The 19,563-nt window shown below is 50.0% G+C and overlaps 1 protein-coding gene and 1 long non-coding RNA gene across 2 annotated transcripts; both read left to right on the plus strand.

Annotated features, from left to right (window-relative positions):
• The first annotated feature begins 35 nt into the window (after positions 1–35).
• On the plus strand, positions 36–8,255 carry EMC8 (ER membrane protein complex subunit 8). Its single transcript, XM_074881278.1, has 5 exons — positions 36–338; positions 5,167–5,243; positions 6,623–6,692; positions 7,208–7,302; positions 7,585–8,255. The coding sequence occupies exons 1-5, from the start codon at positions 129–131 to the stop codon at positions 7,742–7,744; spliced, it is 612 nt and encodes a 203-aa protein (XP_074737379.1). The 5' UTR covers positions 36–128; the 3' UTR covers positions 7,745–8,255.
• Positions 8,256–12,218: 3,963 nt separating this feature from the next.
• On the plus strand, positions 12,219–19,366 carry LOC141948602 (uncharacterized). The gene is made up of 3 exons (XR_012630510.1): positions 12,219–15,841; positions 17,384–17,472; positions 18,926–19,366. It is a non-coding gene; the product is annotated as an uncharacterized LOC141948602 (long non-coding RNA).
• The last annotated feature ends 197 nt before the right edge of the window (positions 19,367–19,563 follow it).

The raw sequence follows: 19,563 nt of genomic DNA on the forward strand, positions 1-19,563 counted from the left end.
CGCCTCGATTTTTACGACAGCGCCGGCGGCGCTTGGCGGCGTTTGGCGACAGTTGGCGGCGGGTGGTCTGAGGGGAGGCGGCGGGGCCGGGACGCGGTGGCGGCCGCGGGGCTGTCTGCCGTGGCAGGATGAAGCTGACCACGCAGGCTTATTGCAAAATGGTGCTGCACAGCGCCAAGTACCCGCACTGCGCCGTCAACGGGCTGCTGGTGGCCGAGCGGCCGTCGGGCGCCCCGCGCCGCGACCAGGCCGGGCCCCCCTCGCTCTTCGTCGACTGCATCCCGCTCTTCCACGGCACCCTGGCCCTGGCGCCCATGCTGGAGGTGGCCCTCACCCTGGTAAGACCCTGGGCCTGGGAGCGAGGGACTGGCGTGCCCGGGGGGAGGGTGTCGTCTCCAGGTCCCGGCTGAACTCCGGGGGTGCGACCGGGGCGAGGAAGGGCTGGTGCTGAGGGGACTCGCCAGCGCCCAAAGTCCCCTGCGCTAGCGGCAGCCAAATCTGTGGGGTAAGCGGAGTGTTTCTAGACTGGAAAACCCCCCGAGGCCCATCTGCTGTACAGCTTTCCGCTGGTAAAGCAGCAGAAAACTACGGAGCCTCGTAGCTTTGTCTAATTTCTTTTTCAGTGCAGAGAAACTGCTCTTTATATTGGTGTCATTATCCCTGAATAAATCCCAGAGGGAATGTTCTTATTCTACGGCAGAAAAAGCTTTTCTAAGCTTACCTTTAAGGCACTTCAAAGCATTATCAGCTAATTGGTAAAGGGTATGCTTGTCTCCAAATGGGAGTTTATAGATGCACACAAGTATGTATTTCTTAATTCAATTTGGTGTACTTTCCCCTTTTATGGAAGTCATTAACCTAAATAGGAAAAAAAATGATGTCTTTTCATACTGCAAGTCTGGCTTGGGTTTGAAATCTCACTTGGTATCTTGCAAGCTCGCCGTTGTTTAGTTAACCATGGGATAGCCGGGGGCAGCCAAGCGCTCCTTGTTACCATATCCCCTCCCTTGCTCACTGCTGTGGAAGAGCCTTGTAGTAAGTCATCGTGGGATAATCTGTTTTTTCCCCCTGTTGTCATATAGGCAGGACAAGAACCATGTCAGGACCGTAGGGCTGGGGCTTTCCGGTCTCAAACCCCCTGGTCCTGAAAACCAGGAGCCATCCTGCACTGGGCCACAGCTCCGTTCCGCCAGGCATTTTTGGAGAGTCCCTTTGTCAAAACCAGAAGACGGAGGGAACAAAACATGTTTGGATTTTATTGTAATAGGGAATTAGGGTGGGCAGGTGCAAATCTGGAGGCAAAGAAGTGCTTTCACGGTAGGCGTAGCCACCACTAAAGTGAGATCCGGGTGTGATTTGGGCTCCGGACTTTTCTATCCATTTTAAGACTTGTCATTATTAGCAGGAGAAAACCCATCTGTTTTTGATATCTGTGAAAATAACTAATTTCCGATTCTCCTAGACTTCTTGGCCTACGCATTCCCCTCAGTTTAATAGATTGCTTCATCAAAAATTACTTATTTGTAAATAAATTCCATTTTTCTCCTGTTAACACGACGCTGTGGGAATGTTGAGATATTTTTGAAGCCTGGATGTGATGAAATGTAGCCAGAGGCACAGGAACGGGGACAGAGCCTGAGCCCTGGCCGGTTAGGTTTGCCATAGAGCTGTGGAGCACGCAAAATTTGTCAGTCTTAAATATGTTTACACCAGTGTAACAGTGTAGTAGTAACACAGAAATGTATGCTGGTAGTGTAGTCATTTTCTGCTTACGGTTTTCCTCATGCTGCTGCTTGGGAAATGTAATAATACTGTCTATAATTGCTTTAATGTAGGCAGGGCTTGACTTTACCTTTTTGAACGAGGGTAATTTGTTTTTCCTCTGTGAATGAGTAAGTGGAAGTTTCTGGTGAAGTACAGAATAACACGTATAGTAGAAAGTATGTGTAGGGTTTGTCTTTAAATCAGGCTTAGATGTCTTTCTACAGGATTGGTGGCAGTGAATTTTTGTGAACTTCAGGCCTTTGGTGTAGTTTTCTAGTGTGGATCTTGCTACAGGATCAGATTATTAGGAAATAAATCCTGTTTCTTGCAACATCTGAAATATCTTGCTACATCTACAGTAAGCACATCATTATGGAACCGAAGAGATGGCAGTGTCTTACGTATTTGCTCTTGGGTTTTGATACAGAAAGTTAAAGATTGGAAACCCCTGGCATTTCCCACATTAATTAGGACTTGCTGAGGCGTATTGTGGTTTGCAGTCACATTTGATGACTCCTGTGATACTTGGCAGCTTTAAAACACAGCGCTTGACAAGAGCCCAAGGCCTTTTGCTCCTGTTCTTTGTTTAAACAAAGGCAAAGGTGTCAATAAATACTGGCACGGCAGCTATGAAAATTGGATTTTATTGTTGTAAGGTTTAAAAGGAGGGCGCTCTCGCCTGTGCTGTGCAACATAACGCACGGTTACTGAATAAATCAGTGAGATTAGCGTGGTTGAAACTCGGTGTTTGTAACGAAGTGCCTCTGTTTCTGAGGGATTGCGAAGCTTTGGCAGGTTTTGACGGGATCTGTTTCTCTTCGAGTTCAGTTACTGTTTGATTCTTGGTCAGGCCCGTGGACTGGTCGTACGTGTGAGGGTTTCCTAGAACCAGCCCCACGAGTTTCACCTCCTCTTCTCTGACCTGAATTATCCCAGAACATCAAATGGGAGCAACAGTCTCCAGATTTAATCTGAAAATAGAGGGTACACTTTCAAACGGGCTCGTCCACGTGGTAACTTCTAAAAATTGGGAGCGGTGCTTTAGCAGCAGCCTGGGTACAAAGAATCAATGAAATTAGATTTTATTAAACACGCAGCAGTGCTCGAAGGTTTGTAGCTCTGGAGGGGAGAAAGCAGAAGCGCGTGCATTTAATTTGCGCTTTGGCGTGTCAGTTTGAAATCCCTTTCAAAAACGGAGTCATTAAAGAAAAAGTGAATTAAGTTTCACATGGGGGTTTTTTGTGCCTTTGAATTTCTCAGCTAATTGATGTGGTTTTGCAACCGCACCTTCTGAAAAAAAAAAAAAAAACAAACCAACCAAGAGGCACTTCCCCCTCTGTTCGCATGGCTGGCTCCCCACCGCCTGGAACAGCGGTCAGATGGCAGTAGGTTACAGCCTTTCTCCTCCCAGGGCTCTTCTAACACCCTGCCACCCGCCTTTGGGGACTGCAGCGGGTCGGAGCACAGCCCACTTTTGATTTTTTTTTTTTCAGGGGGGACATGCGCCATGTGGAAGCGAGACTCGATTTCTCCCCCGTTGGCTTGTCCTTGTCAGGGCTGGACATGACTAAAAATATCAGGGGCTAATTGATGCTAAGGCTACCTGTGGTGGCAGTGCCGTGGTTAGAGAGCATTTGGAAATTGCAGGTGGAAACAGCTTTAAATCCAAAAATAGATATTTTTTTTTTTTTTTTATGGAAGCAGTTTTTAATTACCACTTAGGGAACTGAGAACTTAAAAATCATACTCTCTTTTTTAAAAAAAAACCCACTTTTGGTACGCAACAAAAATTGATTTAGAACTAAGGTTTTTAATTTTTAAATTGCTGGACTTTTTTTTTAAGTTATTATTAATTTTAGTGTCTGGGCTTCTGCCTTTAATGCCAAGCTTTCAAGCCACTAACAATTAAAACCATAGTCTGGTGTTTCAATTACAAAACCCATTACAATGGGTTTGTAATTGAAACAGCAGTTGGTCCTCAGCTATAGCAGGACTACACAGCTTTTTTTTTTTTTTTTTATCACGTAAATCCACGTTATCCCTTGTAGAGGAAGGATTATTCACGTCTTTTTTTGTTTGTTTGCTTGTTTATGCAGTCTAATACTATAATTATTGCTAAAAAAGAGATTGATTTGACTTACAGGATGCGACAGGTCAGCATCAGATATATTTTTGGAGTCGGTTTTAATGTAGCTGTTCAGGTTTTTTTGATGCATGCTCTCTAGGGACTGCAAAGGAAGATTCTAGCTGCTTTCTTCCCTTCTGTCTTTCAGGACTCTGTATTATGCTGACTTGATATCCTCAATTATAAGGAGAAACATCATATATATATATATATGTATTTTCAAAGCAAGACAGGCTCAGCAGGAGAAATTCAGATCCAGCATAAAGCAGAAAGAACAGCAGCGTGTGCATGCTGAAACTGCACTTTAAAAAAAAAAAAAAATCCCTACAAAACTACATAAACTTTTGCACTTGTGTAAATCAAAAGCTGTGTAAATTGTATGCAAAGAAATGCTTATGTTTAAGCATTTACATACAGGTGTTAGATAAGGAGAAGCTGCCTGGACTGACCGTGTCTATAACAGAGATGAGAGAATTTACACCGATAGCTCTGTCATCGAGCCCTGATCTTGTGGCTGAGCTGGAGAGTATTTTTAGAAAAGTGTTCAGTTTTGATTGAAAGATTTTTAAAGAGTGGAGAATCCACCCACATGGTTTGATAACTTGCTCCAGTGGTTAGTTACCCTTGCAGGTGAACTCTCAGAACAATTTTATCACAAAAGCCTTTTTGTAACAAAGCGGATTGAAAAAATGATAAATGGGACAAACTTTTTCTGCCTTGCATTTACCTTGCACTTCCAAACTTTATTTGTTAAGGCAAAAAATGCTTACACTTTAACCTGGAAATGTTACATTAGAAATAAAATCAACAAGCTGTTTTTGAAATGACAGTACAGTCACACCTCCACGTGCTGGATGTTTTCTAACTTCTGTCAAATGAACACTAACAGAAAATAGCCACAAACAGTGATAGGTAAGACATAGACTCCTCTCCCAGACAGCGCTGCTTCGGCAGCTCTTTACTAGTCCTGTCATTCAAATTTAGGCCAGGCTTTGACTGGGACACCTTCTTGCTCTTTTGATCCATTTCGTGAATGTTTTCCATCATTCTCCAAATGTTCAGTTTGGTTTCTCTGATCTAGTTAAATTAGCCAAACTCTGTGCATGAGTGCACACATAAATATATATATAAATACATATATATTTAAAGAAGCAGTTGGCAAAGATACTGTAATGCTTCAATTACTGTTTTATTTGCAGGACAGACATGAGATTTCCGTGTTCTGTGGGGTTTTTTCTTTCTTTTCCTGGGCTTAATTGTTCCAATTACTTTTTCAGATTGACTCTTGGTGCAAAGAGAATAGCTACGTGATAGCTGGATATTACCAGGCAAATGAACGCGTGAAAGATGCCAGGTGTGTTGGTGCAATATTTCCTTCTGTTTGCTCTTTTCTGTTGTACTTTGTACTCTGCCAACAAAAATCATCGACATAAATCATGCATGTTGATTAACTTTGACAACTGTCATCTGGTTTCACATTGTCTTTGTGGTGCTGGTGGATATGGCCTTTGTTCAGGTGCAGAAACCCCAGTCTTTTCAGAATCACTCCTCTTTAGTGGATACTATAAAAGGCCAGTTTTTGAACGACTGCCAACCAGTTTAATTACAGTTGTCAGGGAAATAGCCAAAATTTGCAGGCGCATTTGCTTGTGCAATACATATCTTGTAAACTCGAATGGCTCCGAGTATCTTTTGGAAGGTCTTTCAGAGGTGACCTAATTCTTACTAAACTACTTAATTGTCTCTGAGTTTTATTGAAGCGTTTTCTTAAGTGGTAAAAGAATGCTCTTGAAATGGAAGATGATATCAGTCAAGCAGCAGTATCTCTTTTCACTTATTTTCTCCAGGATTAGTAATTTTTTTTTCCCTGCTAGCTAACTCGAATTACTCAATAAGCAATAAAGGGGCCTTCCTGTGGAGCCACAATATAGTTTTAGATACGAGTATCAAATATTTTCCCCTGTATCTATTGGACAAATCCAGTATCAGGACTAATGAGAGTACATTATACTTGCATTTAAAATAAATATGAATAGCTTTTTTTAAGCATTACGCTATGTTCCAGTTATTTTGTTAATATCCTTCAGTCTCAAGTATGTTTTTTAAGTAATACTTGTGACTGCTAAGGTATCTAACAGGGATAAGGGCATTATTTGTCCTTTCCTTACAAGGGAAATAAATCTGCTGGAGACATTTTTGTTCTGTTTGAGGTTTGAAAGAATCTCACAGGCTTGGGGTTTTTTTTAAACTCCAGTTTCATTTCTGAAGGTAATTGGCACCACATAGAGATTGTCGTCTTTGAAACACGGTAAAGGTTTTCCTTTAAAAGATTATCTGGTTTTGGTAGAGAAGCTGGGCAGTGAGTGGGTTCAAATGCAGACTGGGGAGCAAACTCAGTTTCTTTTTTAGATGCCTGGCAGGGCAAAGGTCTTTGGTCTGGTGGAAGAAGGTAGGAGGCTGCAAAATGTTTATTCCACATAAAGTCTGCAGTGAGCGTTTTGCTGTTCCAAACTCACTGCCTGAGCGTAGCTGAGATCCAGATAGTGTGCTGGAGAGAGGAGCTGGGGTTTTCTGGGCCTTTTGACTTCAATCAGGTGTAGCATCAGCTTGATATCTTCTTCCTGTTTGTAAGCAGGCTGTGTAATTTTCACATCTCTTTAAGCATATTTCCTGCTGGTTTCAGCTAAAATGTCATGGTTCACCTAACACAGTTACCTTTACCTTCTGCTGCAGCCCAAACCAGGTTGCAGAAAAGGTGGCCTCCAGAATTGCAGAGGGCTTCAACGATACAGCACTCATCATGGTAAATGACTTCATCCCTCTCCCTTTCTCTGGTGTTAATGTTATGACCATGGCGTTGGACTAGCCATTTAAATGCTACTCTCTAGATCCTTTAATATTGAAGTAAGTCGTTTTCTCTTTCCCTCCAAATGCTCTGGGGAAGAGTTGCAGTGACCTGTAGCAGTGAAGTTCCTAGTAAAGACTGCAGAGCCTGTGGTTAACTCTGCCATCTCGGAGGAAGTGGAGGCCTTCTCTGCTTGCAAGGCTTGAGTGAAGTCATATGTTCATGACTTCGGACCCCCTTCTGTGACTTAAACTCTTGTCTTTTATGAAACAAAGGCTGCTTTGCCTCCTTGCTGCAGTGACAAAGGGTGTTGGCAGTTTGAACGTGTAAAATTTTGCTCATTTGAAAGTAGAACAGTGGATGAGTTAGTATAAGGTGCCCCATTGCTAAAAACTGACTTTGTTTTTTATTTCTTCTCTTTACTTGGGATCTTGAGGAGGAGACTAAGGTGGTGTTTTTCTGTTGCACGACAGGTTGATAACTCCAAGTTTACGATGGAGTGTGTAGAGCCTGCCATCCATGTGTATGAGCTTCATGAGAACAAGTGGAGGTGCAAGGACCCACACGTGTGAGTAAACTTCAGAGTTTATTTGTGTTCGGGTAGTAAGGAAAGACAGGAGCAAAACTTTGATTGTAGCTGAGTGACACGGTAAGGGCAGTGGGTGTAGCTGACTGATTTTAAAGGTGGGTTTTTTGCTGTAGTAAGAGAGAACAGCCAGTTTGTGCAGCCAGGCAGTGGTGTGACCACCATAACCATGCCGCAGAGAGTGTGGCTTAATTTCCAGAGTGGAGGAGGCGGCGGTGATTTTCTTTGTGATTACTTTTAATTCCTGGTTATTTTACATCCTAGTGATTTTTGTGAAGACTGGACTGAAGCCCAGAGAATCGCTGCATCTCTCTTGGACAGCAAGTCCTACGAGACGCTTGTAGATTTTGATAATCACCTGGATGATATCCGGAACGACTGGACAAACCCAGAGATCAACAAAGCTGTCCTCCACCTGTGTTAGAGGGGTTTCTACTGACTCATTTACGGGCATCCCCACTGTGTACTGAAGAGAGAAAAATGCTATTTTTGAATGTAAATGGAATAATATTCAGTACCTTGTGTGGAAACCTGACTGATTAAAAAGGAGTGGCATGTCACGTGGCAGAGTGATGTGTCCGTAAGCCGTTGAATCTTTTTTGTGAGATTCCTTGGAAGAGCTGCAAACTGTCAGTTCCTGCTGTCCTCGTGGACGCCTTCCCAGTTGTAGTGAATGTTACTATTCCTTCAAAAACAGAACTACTTCTGCTTGTCCCTACTGTTCATATGACAAAGTTTTGATTAAGCTTTTCTAATCTTTAGAGAGATTACTTTTTAACAATTTGTGGAAATACCTTTCAAAAAAACCAGTCGTGTCCTCAGATGAGAAATTTTAAGGTCAAATACATAAAATGTAAAGTTAACGGTTTCTTTTTGGCCTGGTTTGGAACTGTAATTCTGTCGGCACAGTAAAATGCGAACTGCTGAGGACAATGTACCGTGCTCACGTGTCACCTGTTTTGCAGTAGTTTACCATGAGAACGTGTTAAAGCAGCATTCCCAAATGCTGCGGTGATTCCTGCTCTCTGTGAGCGTACAACAACCACAGTTATTGCTGGAAAATGTTAAACCCAAGGTAAAAACAAATATTCACCTAATGATTTGTAAAAAGGACTGGAAGTGCACTAAGGAGTTTGAATGACAGTTCTAAAACAGTTTGAGTCTGTGAAAGAATATTATACAGTCTTTTGGGGTTTTATAAACAGATCCCATTTACAGCTGGTTCATATGGTGTCTGTGTAAGTGGGTCTAAAATATGTCCCTCCAAGCTGAAGGCAAGCAATCTGAGTACCTTGAATCAAGGAGCCTAGATATAGTCTAGTTCAGCTTCTGTCTATTTTTCTAATTAATGTTTGTTTCTAAGAATAAGTTTACTGGACAATGAAGCCGTGTATCAGATTAGTACAGTTCTCTGTAAGACTTGTTGCCTTACTGCTCATGGTGGTTTGTCAATCTGTAGTTAAACATAGCCTCAACCTGCAACAGTTTCTCTAGATTTCCTTCTCTGCCTACCCAAAAATATTTTTACAAGGAAGATCCAAATGTCCATCAAATGATCTGCCTCTCTGCAAGTTCCTGCTTTTTCCTTAGTGTTCTTATTTTAAACCATGGTGGATGGGATTGTCAAAACCTCTTGGTCTACCTCTGCTTCTGTTTAAATAAGCCCAAGTTTTACTCTTGGTCTTAGCAAGAGATGGGCCAAGGCTAAAATCCCGTTCTGAAGCAGTGAGTAGACCCGGGATGCCTCCAGTCAGATCCTGCTGTGGAGCTCCTGCAGCTCGGATCCCACAAAGCCACGAGGCGAGCTCTGAGGTTCCCTGTCCAAGGAGGAGATGAAGGTTTGAACCCAAGGGTTGGGTTTGTCTCCCTGCCGTGGGGTGTTAAGGTGTGATGGGCACGACAAAAGGGATTGGCACTTAGTCAATAGCCTTTCCTAAGCATGAGTCAGGCTTGCAGGAAAGGAAAATGTTTTCACTTGTTGAATGAAAACATGTATCTGGCTCCCAAGCGAGATAAACACGTTCCAGTGGCTGTTTTACTACACATCCATGGCTGTATGAAGAGATATCCTGGAAACAGCAACGCTCTGGCAACGTGGAGTAGACTCTGCAAGTCAGGAAGAGAACTGTTGTCTTGCTTTGTACAAACACCTCATCAAATCCAACCTGTTGTTCCAGAGGCAGATGTTATCTGTTAAGTTAGTTCAGTGAGATTGTCAGCCACTGCTGCTATATAAGCTGGTGTTTCTCCTGAGCCACAGGAAGCGTAGTTCTTCTCTTTGTAACTGGATGTCATAATCAATCTTTGATCGTATATATGCTGATACAGTCTAATCTTGCAGTACTCCCCTCACCCTCCTAAGACAAAGCAAAATGTGTATCCTCAGTCTGTAACCTGATGGAAACGCTCCCTGTGACTAACCGTTGAGACACATTGCTGAAAGGGGAGCAGCTTTTAATGCTTTGTCTTTCCCCTTTTTTTTTTTTATCTTTTAAACGAGGTCCTTTGAGTGCTTTGCCACCAGCAGAAGCCCAGGCTGGCTTTAAGCAAAAAAGGACAAGCCCCGCGGTGCTCAGATCTTATCTCACCTGTCCTATTTGCATTGAAGGCTGGACAAAAAGGCAGCAATTTCATAAAGCCAGGCAGCTGCAGCCACCGTGGCTCTTGTGAAAGAATGAGGAAGCTGCTGGGCTCAGCGAAGGCAGCTGTGTTCCCCTTTCCTGCTGATGTACCAGACCTACCTGCAGGAGCAAATGCTGCTTTCCTGGCCAGCCCATCAGTTGGATTCATCGGAGGAATTCAAGGTAATTCCTTTTAAAACTTCGGGGGGGATGAAATCTCGGGGAAGGTGTCTCCGTTGCTGGAGCCCTCGTGATAGCTGGGAAGGCAGCACTGGGTACAGGTGTCCTACTCTGTTTTGTAGCAATTAATGACATGCAGGATTAAGTTTTGGAGGTTTTTTCCCTATTCATCAAGATTTGGAGGGCATTTGCCTGCCCAGACATTTAATTCGCAGCTCTTTACCTCATCTGTAGCACCTCAAGCACTCGATTCCCATGTGGGATTCTTTTTTTCCACTCTCAACCCTAATATTTCAAAACAGTGATAAACAGACCCTGCAAGTATTTGAAAATACGAGTACAGAGTGCTTGGGTTTCTGAGTGGGAGGATATACACTACTCTTTGCTGGATCCACATGAGTGCTCACCTCAAATCCTTCAGTCACAAGGGGGAGAACAAAGAGCCTTGAGCACGTGTTGCCTCAAGCACCTGTTTGGTTTGAAATTAAGGATCAGAGTGACTTGAGGCACCAGGCATGTCCCCATGTGTGCCACCAGCTGATGATGCAGGGTGCTTCCAGCTATGGTCAGAAACTCCATCTTGAGAAACCCAGAAGGGAGCAGAGAGTTTGGGGGGCCTTAGGCATTATTTTCATCAAGAAATGAGTCTGCCTTAAAATTTCTTGGCGAATTGGTCGCTGGTTGGGGCAGATGCACGTCGGGAATGGCCTCTGCTCCTCCTGGCTTGTGCGGTGTCACCGGTGCAAAGAGCAGAGGGGTGGCAAGAGCCAAGGGCTGTCTTTGACCAGCTGCTCACAGACACATGTGAGATACCTGTTCCCGGGGAACATACTGGTGCCATTTTCTCTCTGAGCTCATTGCTGTGTGTGTATATGAGGGCTTTGGGGTCTTTTTAATTCGTTCAGCGAGCAGAGCAGTCTGCCACTGGAAGTTTTTTTCCCCCCTTTCCCCCTCCCATCTGCCGGCTGAGCTGCTCGTGGGATGTTCCCTAGCCTATGTCAGCATGAAAAGCAGCAAAAACCTAACCACGAAACTGTTTCAGCTCATTAGAACTGACGTGGGTGTGGGAAGCAGACGAGCGTTTCAGTTGACAGGACAGAAGAGCCACAACCTCTTCGCCTGGCACAGCTGGAGCCGGGGACAGACAGATGTGCAGTGCCCAGCTCTGCTCAGTGCAGCGATGCCGTGCGAGACGGCCCCCTGCCCCCAAGAATTTCTTCTCTTAAGTGGCAGAGATGCACGGCGAGGAGAGGTGACAGTGACAGATGCAGGAAGCAAAACCAGGGTCTCTTTGCTCCCTGGCGAGAGGCCTAATCGCTGCACTCAGCTGCTGCTGCTATTTGTAAAACGTCTCGAGATGCTGGGGTGGAGGGCATTACCGATACGGAAGGAGCCCGCCAATGCTAATGGAGGAGGCTGTTAGCGGGGTGGACTTGCGGTCAACTGCAGCTTGGAAAATGGCCTCGAGGGGAAATGTGCTCAGCGTGCATTTGTGAGCTGTGCTTCTAGTTTGGGTTTTCATTCGGCTCCTGGAGCGAAGCTGGGTCACTCACCCTTGCTCGTAGGAGCTGTAGGGAGCTGGGTTGGATCGGGAAGACCGGGCTGGGCAAGCTGCTTCCTTCCCATCCTGCCCGGGCTCCTGTACTCCCGACTCGAGTTAAACATCTCAACACATCGTACTTCTGTGCCGCAAACTCCTCGTTTGCTTTACCCATCGCCCTGCAACCAGCCCTCGCGTGGCAGGCAGCAATCTCACTGTGCCGAAGTATCCTCTGAGGACTTTATCGATTTTTTTTTTTTTTATTTTTTTTTTACTGTCGCTTTTAGACCACATTTTCACCCAGCCTTCTCATCCAAAATACCCTAGCTGCATGTTTTCCTTTGGTTCTCAGCCGTCGCCCTGTGAAAGGCGGCGGAGGCGGATTCGGAGAGGACGGAGGCAGGTTGCTGGCGGGGGTTTCCGCTAACGGGACCGTGCGAAAGGCGAGAGCGGTCCGTGCTCCTGCGTGGCTGTACGGTGAGCTGGGCACTTTGCAACCTGCCGGAGCTGGGATGAGGCAGAGAGGGAACGCTGCTCTTAAAAATACCCGGTAGGTGGGCTGGGGGGGGGTAAACGGGTAATTCCTTGAGTGCTTCCAGGCAGCGCCGCACCGGCTGCAGCGTGGCAGCAATTTAGCTGGATGCGGGCAGGATCGGTGCCAGGCATGTCCCGCTCTGCGCAGCATCAGCCCATGAGGGCCAAGAGAAACAATGCAGCCCTTCCTAGAAATGCGATCTGGAGCTTAAAAGATGGACCTAATTGAAAAAATGTATTGAGGTTGTACCAGGGGATAAAAGGGGAAAGCTGGGCCGAGATTAACCTGGAGTTCAGCGAGCTGAGGAGCGCGGCAGTCGTGGCCAGGTCCCTAAGCCAATTCCCCGCCACGGCCTCCCAGCCGCCCGCTGAATCCATGCCTGGCAGGGAGGTGGTTTGCTCTGGATGCAGGTCTGGCAGGAGAGCCCGGCACGCTCTGGTTTTGTGCTTCAGGTACGTGCGCTTCCCGCTTCGCTTCCTCCCCCCCACCGCAGCAGCTCCCGGCTGGCCAGTGAGGGCCACTGCCACAGCCCGGTGGATTTTCTTCGGGGGTGTTTTCTGCCTGCACGGTTCGTGCCGGTTGTTCTGTCGGTCCTGCCAAGAGCCCGTGCTTGGGGAATGCTGGAGCTGCTCCAGTTTCCCTGGAGCCTGCATCTTCAGCTGCTTCCTTATGACATCCTCCTCCCTTCCCGTGCCTGGCATCCCATCCAGGTACCACTCGCCCATCTGGGATGGCTGCGAGCCTCCCCTGGCGTGGGGCTCCGGGAGGGAGTTTCTTTTCCCCTCCTAGCACCTACTGCCTTGTTGCCATCTCTGGCTTCAGCAAAGTCCCATGCGATATCCCCTTCTAGGACAATATCTGAGCCAGGCTGGGACCAGCCCTTTCCCCTGCTTGGGCCAGAAGAGACCCAGGGCAGAAGTGGGGAGCAAGCGGCCTCGTCGCTGTGTTAGCACAGAGCCAGGGTGACATGTCACCTGCATTAGCAGACCCTGGGACTGGGTGACCCAGAAAGCTGCTTCCCCTCCCTCTTTTCTAAAACAAGCCCAGCTGGTGTTTGCAGGAGCAGCTCCTTCAAAGGGAGCCAGCAGAGCAGCTCCGCGGTGGGCTCTCCAGCCAAAGCTTTTCTTGTGGCCGGCGTTTGCAAAACACCACTCTCCCTGTGGTTCCTCTGGCGTCTGGGAAGCCGTGAGCTCACCCTGCCTTTCCCCTTCCAGTGAAGTTAGGAGGCTGCCCTCCGTCCTCACCCCCTCGTCTGTGCTTCAGCCCCCTCCACCCTCCTCTGCGCCAGGGCAGGATGGGGCAGGTGGATTGGGCAGCCTGGAGCCCAGGGGGAGGAGCAGCCCAGCTGCCAGAACTGGAAACCAGTCACCCACCAGATCAGAGGGACCACCCAGGGTGGTTGCCTGGGCTGGAGAGACAAGTCTTCACCCGAGGAGGTCAGCCAGCTCCATACTGACCCACCGAGGAAGCTTTATGAGCACATCTTCTTCCTCCCCCTGGTTTGCTGGGTCTTGGTGGGGTTTGGCCAGTTGCCCTGATGTCACAGCCCCGGCCCTGCCACGGGCACCAGGAGCTCCTGGGAGGGACCTGGAGCAGAGCAAGACTGCATGAGGGTCTCGTGGTGCCTGTGGAAAGGGGATGTCTGGCCTGTGGGGCAGCTCTCGTGCTCAGGACTCGGATCTGCCTAATGCCAGTCACCCGGGGGCTTTCTCCAGTGGTGAACAGGGGTCCACACCAGAGGGGCTTCGGGCTGTCCCCAGCGTGGCTAACCCCCACCCCATGAACTTGCCCAAGGGTGTCTTTGCTTCCCAGGCCGTGGGGAGGAGAGGAAGGGGTGTGTGGTGCTGTGTTTGTGCCTATCGGGTGTCGCCACGCCAGCTGGAGCAGCGCTGCAGCCCGCAGAGCTAACCACAGTTATTTTAGCAGGCTGATATTTATGTTTGCCTCCCTGCTGCAGCGAGCCATCGCTTTCGGTCGCTCACGGTTTTAGCAACAACTGCTGCTCCAGGCCAGGCTAATTCCAGCCCTCCTGGGTTTGGGGCCGTTTGTTCTTACTCAACAGCAGCAAACAGGTAGTTTTGGAGAGAGGCATCAAAATAACTAATGTGGAGAGGGGATTGCTGCTGCTCAGACTGGATTTGTGCTGCTGGGGAGGGGTCCCTGGCCCCGGGGATGCACTGAGGTTGGGGTGGGATCTGGAAAGAGGTGGCTTAATAGGCTCTGGCTCAGATCTTGTCCTTTTAGCTCTTGGATTTTGCAGCTGAACAGGCAAAAAAAAAAAAAAAAAGCCACAAACCAGTTAATTTGTTTTTCTGGGTCAAAACTGGAGCCACGGGTTGCAAACGTCTCTGCCCTGGCCTCTGTGTCCAGCACCAGTGCCTGCAGCTGGGGCTGCAGCCTTTTCCCCGTGCCATCTGCTCAGCTCTTGAGCTTGAAGCTGTGCAGTAACTCAGTTATTGGATAAATCAGAGGAGCCAGATTGGGAAGGAAATCAGCCCTTTCCATATCTGTGATTTTCACCAAACACAGCAGGACCAGGCCAGCAGAAACTGGAGCAAAACCACCCGTTTCCCCTCCCTGCTCGCCTTTATGCCTGTCCCAGCAGGGCTTGATCTCATGCGTGGGGCTCTGATCTCGCCGGAGACCTCCCAAGCTCCTGGGATCAGTTTGCTCCAATCTCCAGGCGAAGTTCAAAGCTTTCCCTTCGTTCCTGCCTGCAGCCACGGGGTATTTAATGGGCGGCTGGCATTCCCCACACGCAGGCGCCCTGGATGTGAACCACTGCTTTTCAGCTCTGTCTGAAAAGGAGCCGTCTCGGGGCCTCGCCTCTTAATTGCGGAGGAGGTGAACATGAAAAAGCCTCTGGCTGCTTTTAATGCAGGCAAAGGCAGCCGCTCCGGAGGCAGAGCCTTCACCCGGGCATCCTCGCAGTGGGCTGGTACCCAAACCGGAGCTCTCATCCTGGGGATGGTGAGAAACCCTCTGCCTAGTGCTGTTCCCGCTGCCCGGCTGGTTTTCAGGCTGGCAGGTCAGACAGGAGGGGGGAAAAGACCCTTTCTGGAAGCTGGTGAAGGGGGAAAAGACCCTTTTTGGAAGCTGGTGATGGTCCTCCCAGAGGCTGGGAGCATCGCTGCTTTCTAGACATTAGAACCTCAGGGATGCTGATGGGTCCTGCCAGAGCTGGTTGTCGGACCCTCATACCAAACCACTACTTGCCTTTCTAGGCACTTGGTAGCCCCTCTGACTGCTTGTAGGGGTGCTCAGTGGTCCAGGGGCTTCGGCTGCAGGCGAGGGGCACTCCTGCTCCTCTCTGTCTCAGCACCGGGCTGGATTGTGCAGTGGGGTGAGAGTAAAGCTGCATTTCCTCCTCACCCAAGAGCTTTGCTGGGCTTGGATGGGGCTGGAGGGGGGGATGAATGGGAGGAGCCGGGACTCCGCTAACCTGATTAACCAGGTTAGTAACCATCCTTGCAAAAATCCAAGCCATCTCGCTGCAACCTCCTCCCGCCCTCCCAGGGCACAGCTGGTCCTGAGTGGGAACCCTCCCACCTAGCCTCACGCCCCAGCTCCCCTCCTGCATCTGAGAGCAGCCAGGCACAGTGGGGAGGTGGGATGCAACAGCGGGCATCGTGCCTCCGGGACCGGGTAAGTGTCACCCCCTCGGAGCACCACGGGCTGGTTTCAGCCTCACTCCCCCTCCCTGGCGCACCCCCAGTGTCCCCCCTCCGCCCGGGCGATGCGGCCACTGCTCTAGTGACACTTGCCATGAGTGTCTGGGGGTTTTTGGAGCATGAACTCATCAGGGATGCAAATGCTTCTTGGCCTGGTGCCAGCACAGGAGAGAAGTCGAAGCCCGAGCACCAACCACCAGAAATCCTGATGAAATGCTGTCGGGGAGGGGGGCAATTTCTCTACCCAAGCATCTGTCCTGGTGTCGCAAGCAAGTGGTGCTGGTGTTTGCCCGCAACGGCGATACAGGGCTAAAAGCCAGTGATGGTGGGGAGGGGGCTGCTGTGTCCTGTGAGGGCTTGGCTGCGGGGGTCTGGTCCCAGAGGAGACACCCCCCCACCCCGCTACACCATGGGGCTGGATCTCCCCGACCCAACCCTCCTCCAGCCCCATGGGGCTGGGCTGGCTGGTGGTGTGAGCCACCAGCAGGTGCCAAAAATCAGAAAACTCGCCTCAAAACAGGTTTCTTGATATTTAATCAGCTACCACAATAGTTGCAAAGTGGGGGTGCCAGAGGGGGGCTCAACTCCCAGCCCCGATCTGGCTCCTCGGCCACGGGGGTGTCACAGCTCAGGGTGTCTGTGGGGAGCTGATAAAAAATGCAGAATTAAAACCAGCAATGGTAAGTTCCCGCTTCCCCTTGTGGGCTGCTGCTAGCCCACCTCAGGGCTGCTTGGAAAGGTGAAGTAAAGCCGTGGCGGAGGTCAGGCAGGGGAAGTGGAGGGTTTTCTTGGTTCTCTGCACGCCCTGGGGCTTGGAAGAGCCAAAATGAGTCACTAACCCTCATCCCAATAAGCCTTTCCCAGCAGCTGTGGGCAGGAGGGATGCAGATTTCCCAGTAAAGTGCTTTTTGCCCAGAATCATTTTCAGCTGATTAAAAAAGTGATGTCCCACCATGGCAATCATCCACCTGCAAGCTCCCAGGGCATCAGGGATGCCCAAACGGAGCAGGACCATGTGCTCCCCGGCAGCACATCCCCGACTGCCACCGGCCGCTCGGCTCAGTCCCAAGGGAGGCAGCCCCGGGTGCAACGCTGCAGCCGAGCATCCCTTTATTTCCTGCATGTGGGCTTGGGGTTTTCTCTGCAAACACCCGTTGCCTTCACAAATAACAACCTCATTCCTTCCTCTCGTGACCTTCTCACCTGCAAGCGTTTGCAGCGCTGACCCCGGGAGCAGAGAAATCGGGATGAGACCCCCCCCAACTGGCAACAGGCTCCTTCTCTTCTTTGCCCTCCCAAAAAGTTCCTCCCGAAACTCAGCGGCCGAGATTAAGTCACTAAAACGCCGTGACATCACAAGCGGTTTTTGTTACCGAGCAGCCGTGCTTCCTGTTATGCCCAGGAGCCTATAGATAAATACATACGCACGCATAGGTGCATGCCTTTAGGGAGCAATCGAGTTCACTCTCCTTCCTCCCAGCATCACTTCCCGCAACCCTCGCCTCTCTTTTTGCAGCGCCAGCGGCCAGGACCGGCGGTGGGGCTGGAGAGCTGGGTCCTGCTAAGAGGATGAAAACATGGGCCTCAAGTTATCCTGCCTGAAAGGTAGGTTTGGGTGGGTGTTGGGGTCTCTCCTGCTCCGTGAAGGCATCAGGGGGATGGTTGGGCATGGAGGAGCTTTAGGTGTTTCTGCTGTGGGCAGGATTGGTGTGGGCTGGCATCCTGGTGGCATTTAAGGAAGTCTCACTGGTCAGCTGTTGCTCATGCATTGTCCTGGAGCTGCTTTCGCCATTCCCTACCCCAGCCCTATAAAAATATAAAGGGTCTGGTCGGTCCTGCACTTTCTCCTGCATCCTGGAGGATCTTTGGGCTGATGGCATCCCTCAAGAAATCAGGTTGGGGTTTCCTTAGAGGTGGGAAAGAGCCAGCACGGATGAGATGCTTGGAGCCAGCCCAGAGACCGGGAGCTGGGGTACCCCAGCTCTGGGCTGACCCTGAGCATCCTTTATCCTTCACTGCTCTGCTCCCCACAGACTATTCCAACCCAGGAGCTTTCAATCCTGCTGCTTTCTCCCAAACTTTAATTTTTGTAATGGAGTTCGGCTGAGCGATGTCTGCAGGGAGAGGAAAGCAGGAGCTTTTAACGCTCCTGGCCTCGCTGCTCCGGGTGAGCAGGGTGAAGGCTGAATATCGCATCTCCCATTAGCTCTGTGTCCCACCGCTGACCCCTGAGCAGCTCATATTAATCGTCCTTGGGGTCATTAGGGATGGAGCTAACGAGCATCCCTCTCTAAGATGCAGAGCTGCTTCTTCCCTGGCTTTTCCCAAGCCCAAACCCTACGTGAGATGCTGGCTGTGATGGGCATGGCTGGGAATGCGTCTCCCGATGTGCCCCCCTCCCATGTCAGGGATGCTGTGGGTGGGGCTGGGGGATTTGGGGGTCCCACAGACCCTCCCAGCCCAACCTAGGGACATGGGGTGACCAGAGAGGGGAAACTGAGGCAGGCAGGGAGTCCCCATCCTGCCTTGCATCTTCCCCAAAGCTGGGGCAAAGCTCCGAAATACACCCCCCCCCCCCAAACCTCTCCAACGAGCTTGGAGTCTGCAATAAAATAAAAGACACCCCCCCGCCCCTTTTCCAGCTCCCTTATGTAAGGCAGTGCTTTATCCTTAATTAAAAAGAGATTAAAAATATCAGTGTCTGTCCCCTCCGGGCATTTTCCTGCTTGGGAAGAGCTGAAACCTCCCTGGCTGCTGCCTGTGCCACGCGGGGCTTTTCTCCTGATTAAAGAAGCAGATTAAAGCGATCTGCTCCCCGGGGAGGCTGGGGGAGGAGGGGGGGCTGCGGTATCCGCCTCTATCAGACACCCCAAAATCCAGGATGGGGAGGAGGTGCGAGGCTGCACCTGGCTGCTGGGAGTGGCTGTGGATTCTCTAGTGGCTTGTAAGGGGTTGAGCTGGACATGGATGAGGGCAGGGAGGTGGGGGATGCTACAGCCCCATGCCTGATCTTCTCCTTCCCCCCCCTCATCCCCCTTGGTCCCCCCCATTTCCGCAGGCTTGAAGACGTGCGTGAGTAGTGGGAACGGCAGCGACAGGACCCCGGCGGCATCCCCGGGCGAGAAGCACCTGCACGTGCCCTCCATCATTGTCACACCACCCACACCCACGGGGACCGCGCTGTCCCGCGAGGCCCGGCGGGTGGGGGGATCACCGCCGTGCAGTCAGTGCTGAGCGTGGGGACGGTGGTGGGGTGGGGGGACACCGGCACGGCAGGATCTGTCCCTGCTCCGCTGGGATGGAGCCACAACCACCGGGATACGAATTGGCCAGATCCAGCACCCCCAGGGACACACAGGGCACCCACCACACCCATGGGTTTGGACACCGGTGACTGTTTTTTCTCTCTTTTCCTAAAAGAACCGGGGAGGGGGTGGCACCGTGTGCCTCCTCCCTGGTGAATAAATCCCCTGGGGCTCCGCACTCCCCCAGTTTGGCACCCGCCGCCTCCCTCGGGTTGTGTCGGTGGAGCAGCAGGGTGGGCTGTGCCCCCAAAATCACCTTTATCACCACTACCCCAAAGCTGACCTCGTGCCAGTGGGTGGCCAGAAGTGGGGTACATCCCCCAGCCCCCATTTCTTCGTCAAGATCGAAGAAGCCGGTTGCAAAAAGCACCGGAAAAATGAACTCGGCGTC

The sequence above is a fragment of the Strix uralensis genome, chromosome 12 (genome assembly GCF_047716275.1).
Source record: "Strix uralensis isolate ZFMK-TIS-50842 chromosome 12, bStrUra1, whole genome shotgun sequence".
Taxonomy (NCBI): Eukaryota; Metazoa; Chordata; class Aves; order Strigiformes; family Strigidae; genus Strix; species Strix uralensis.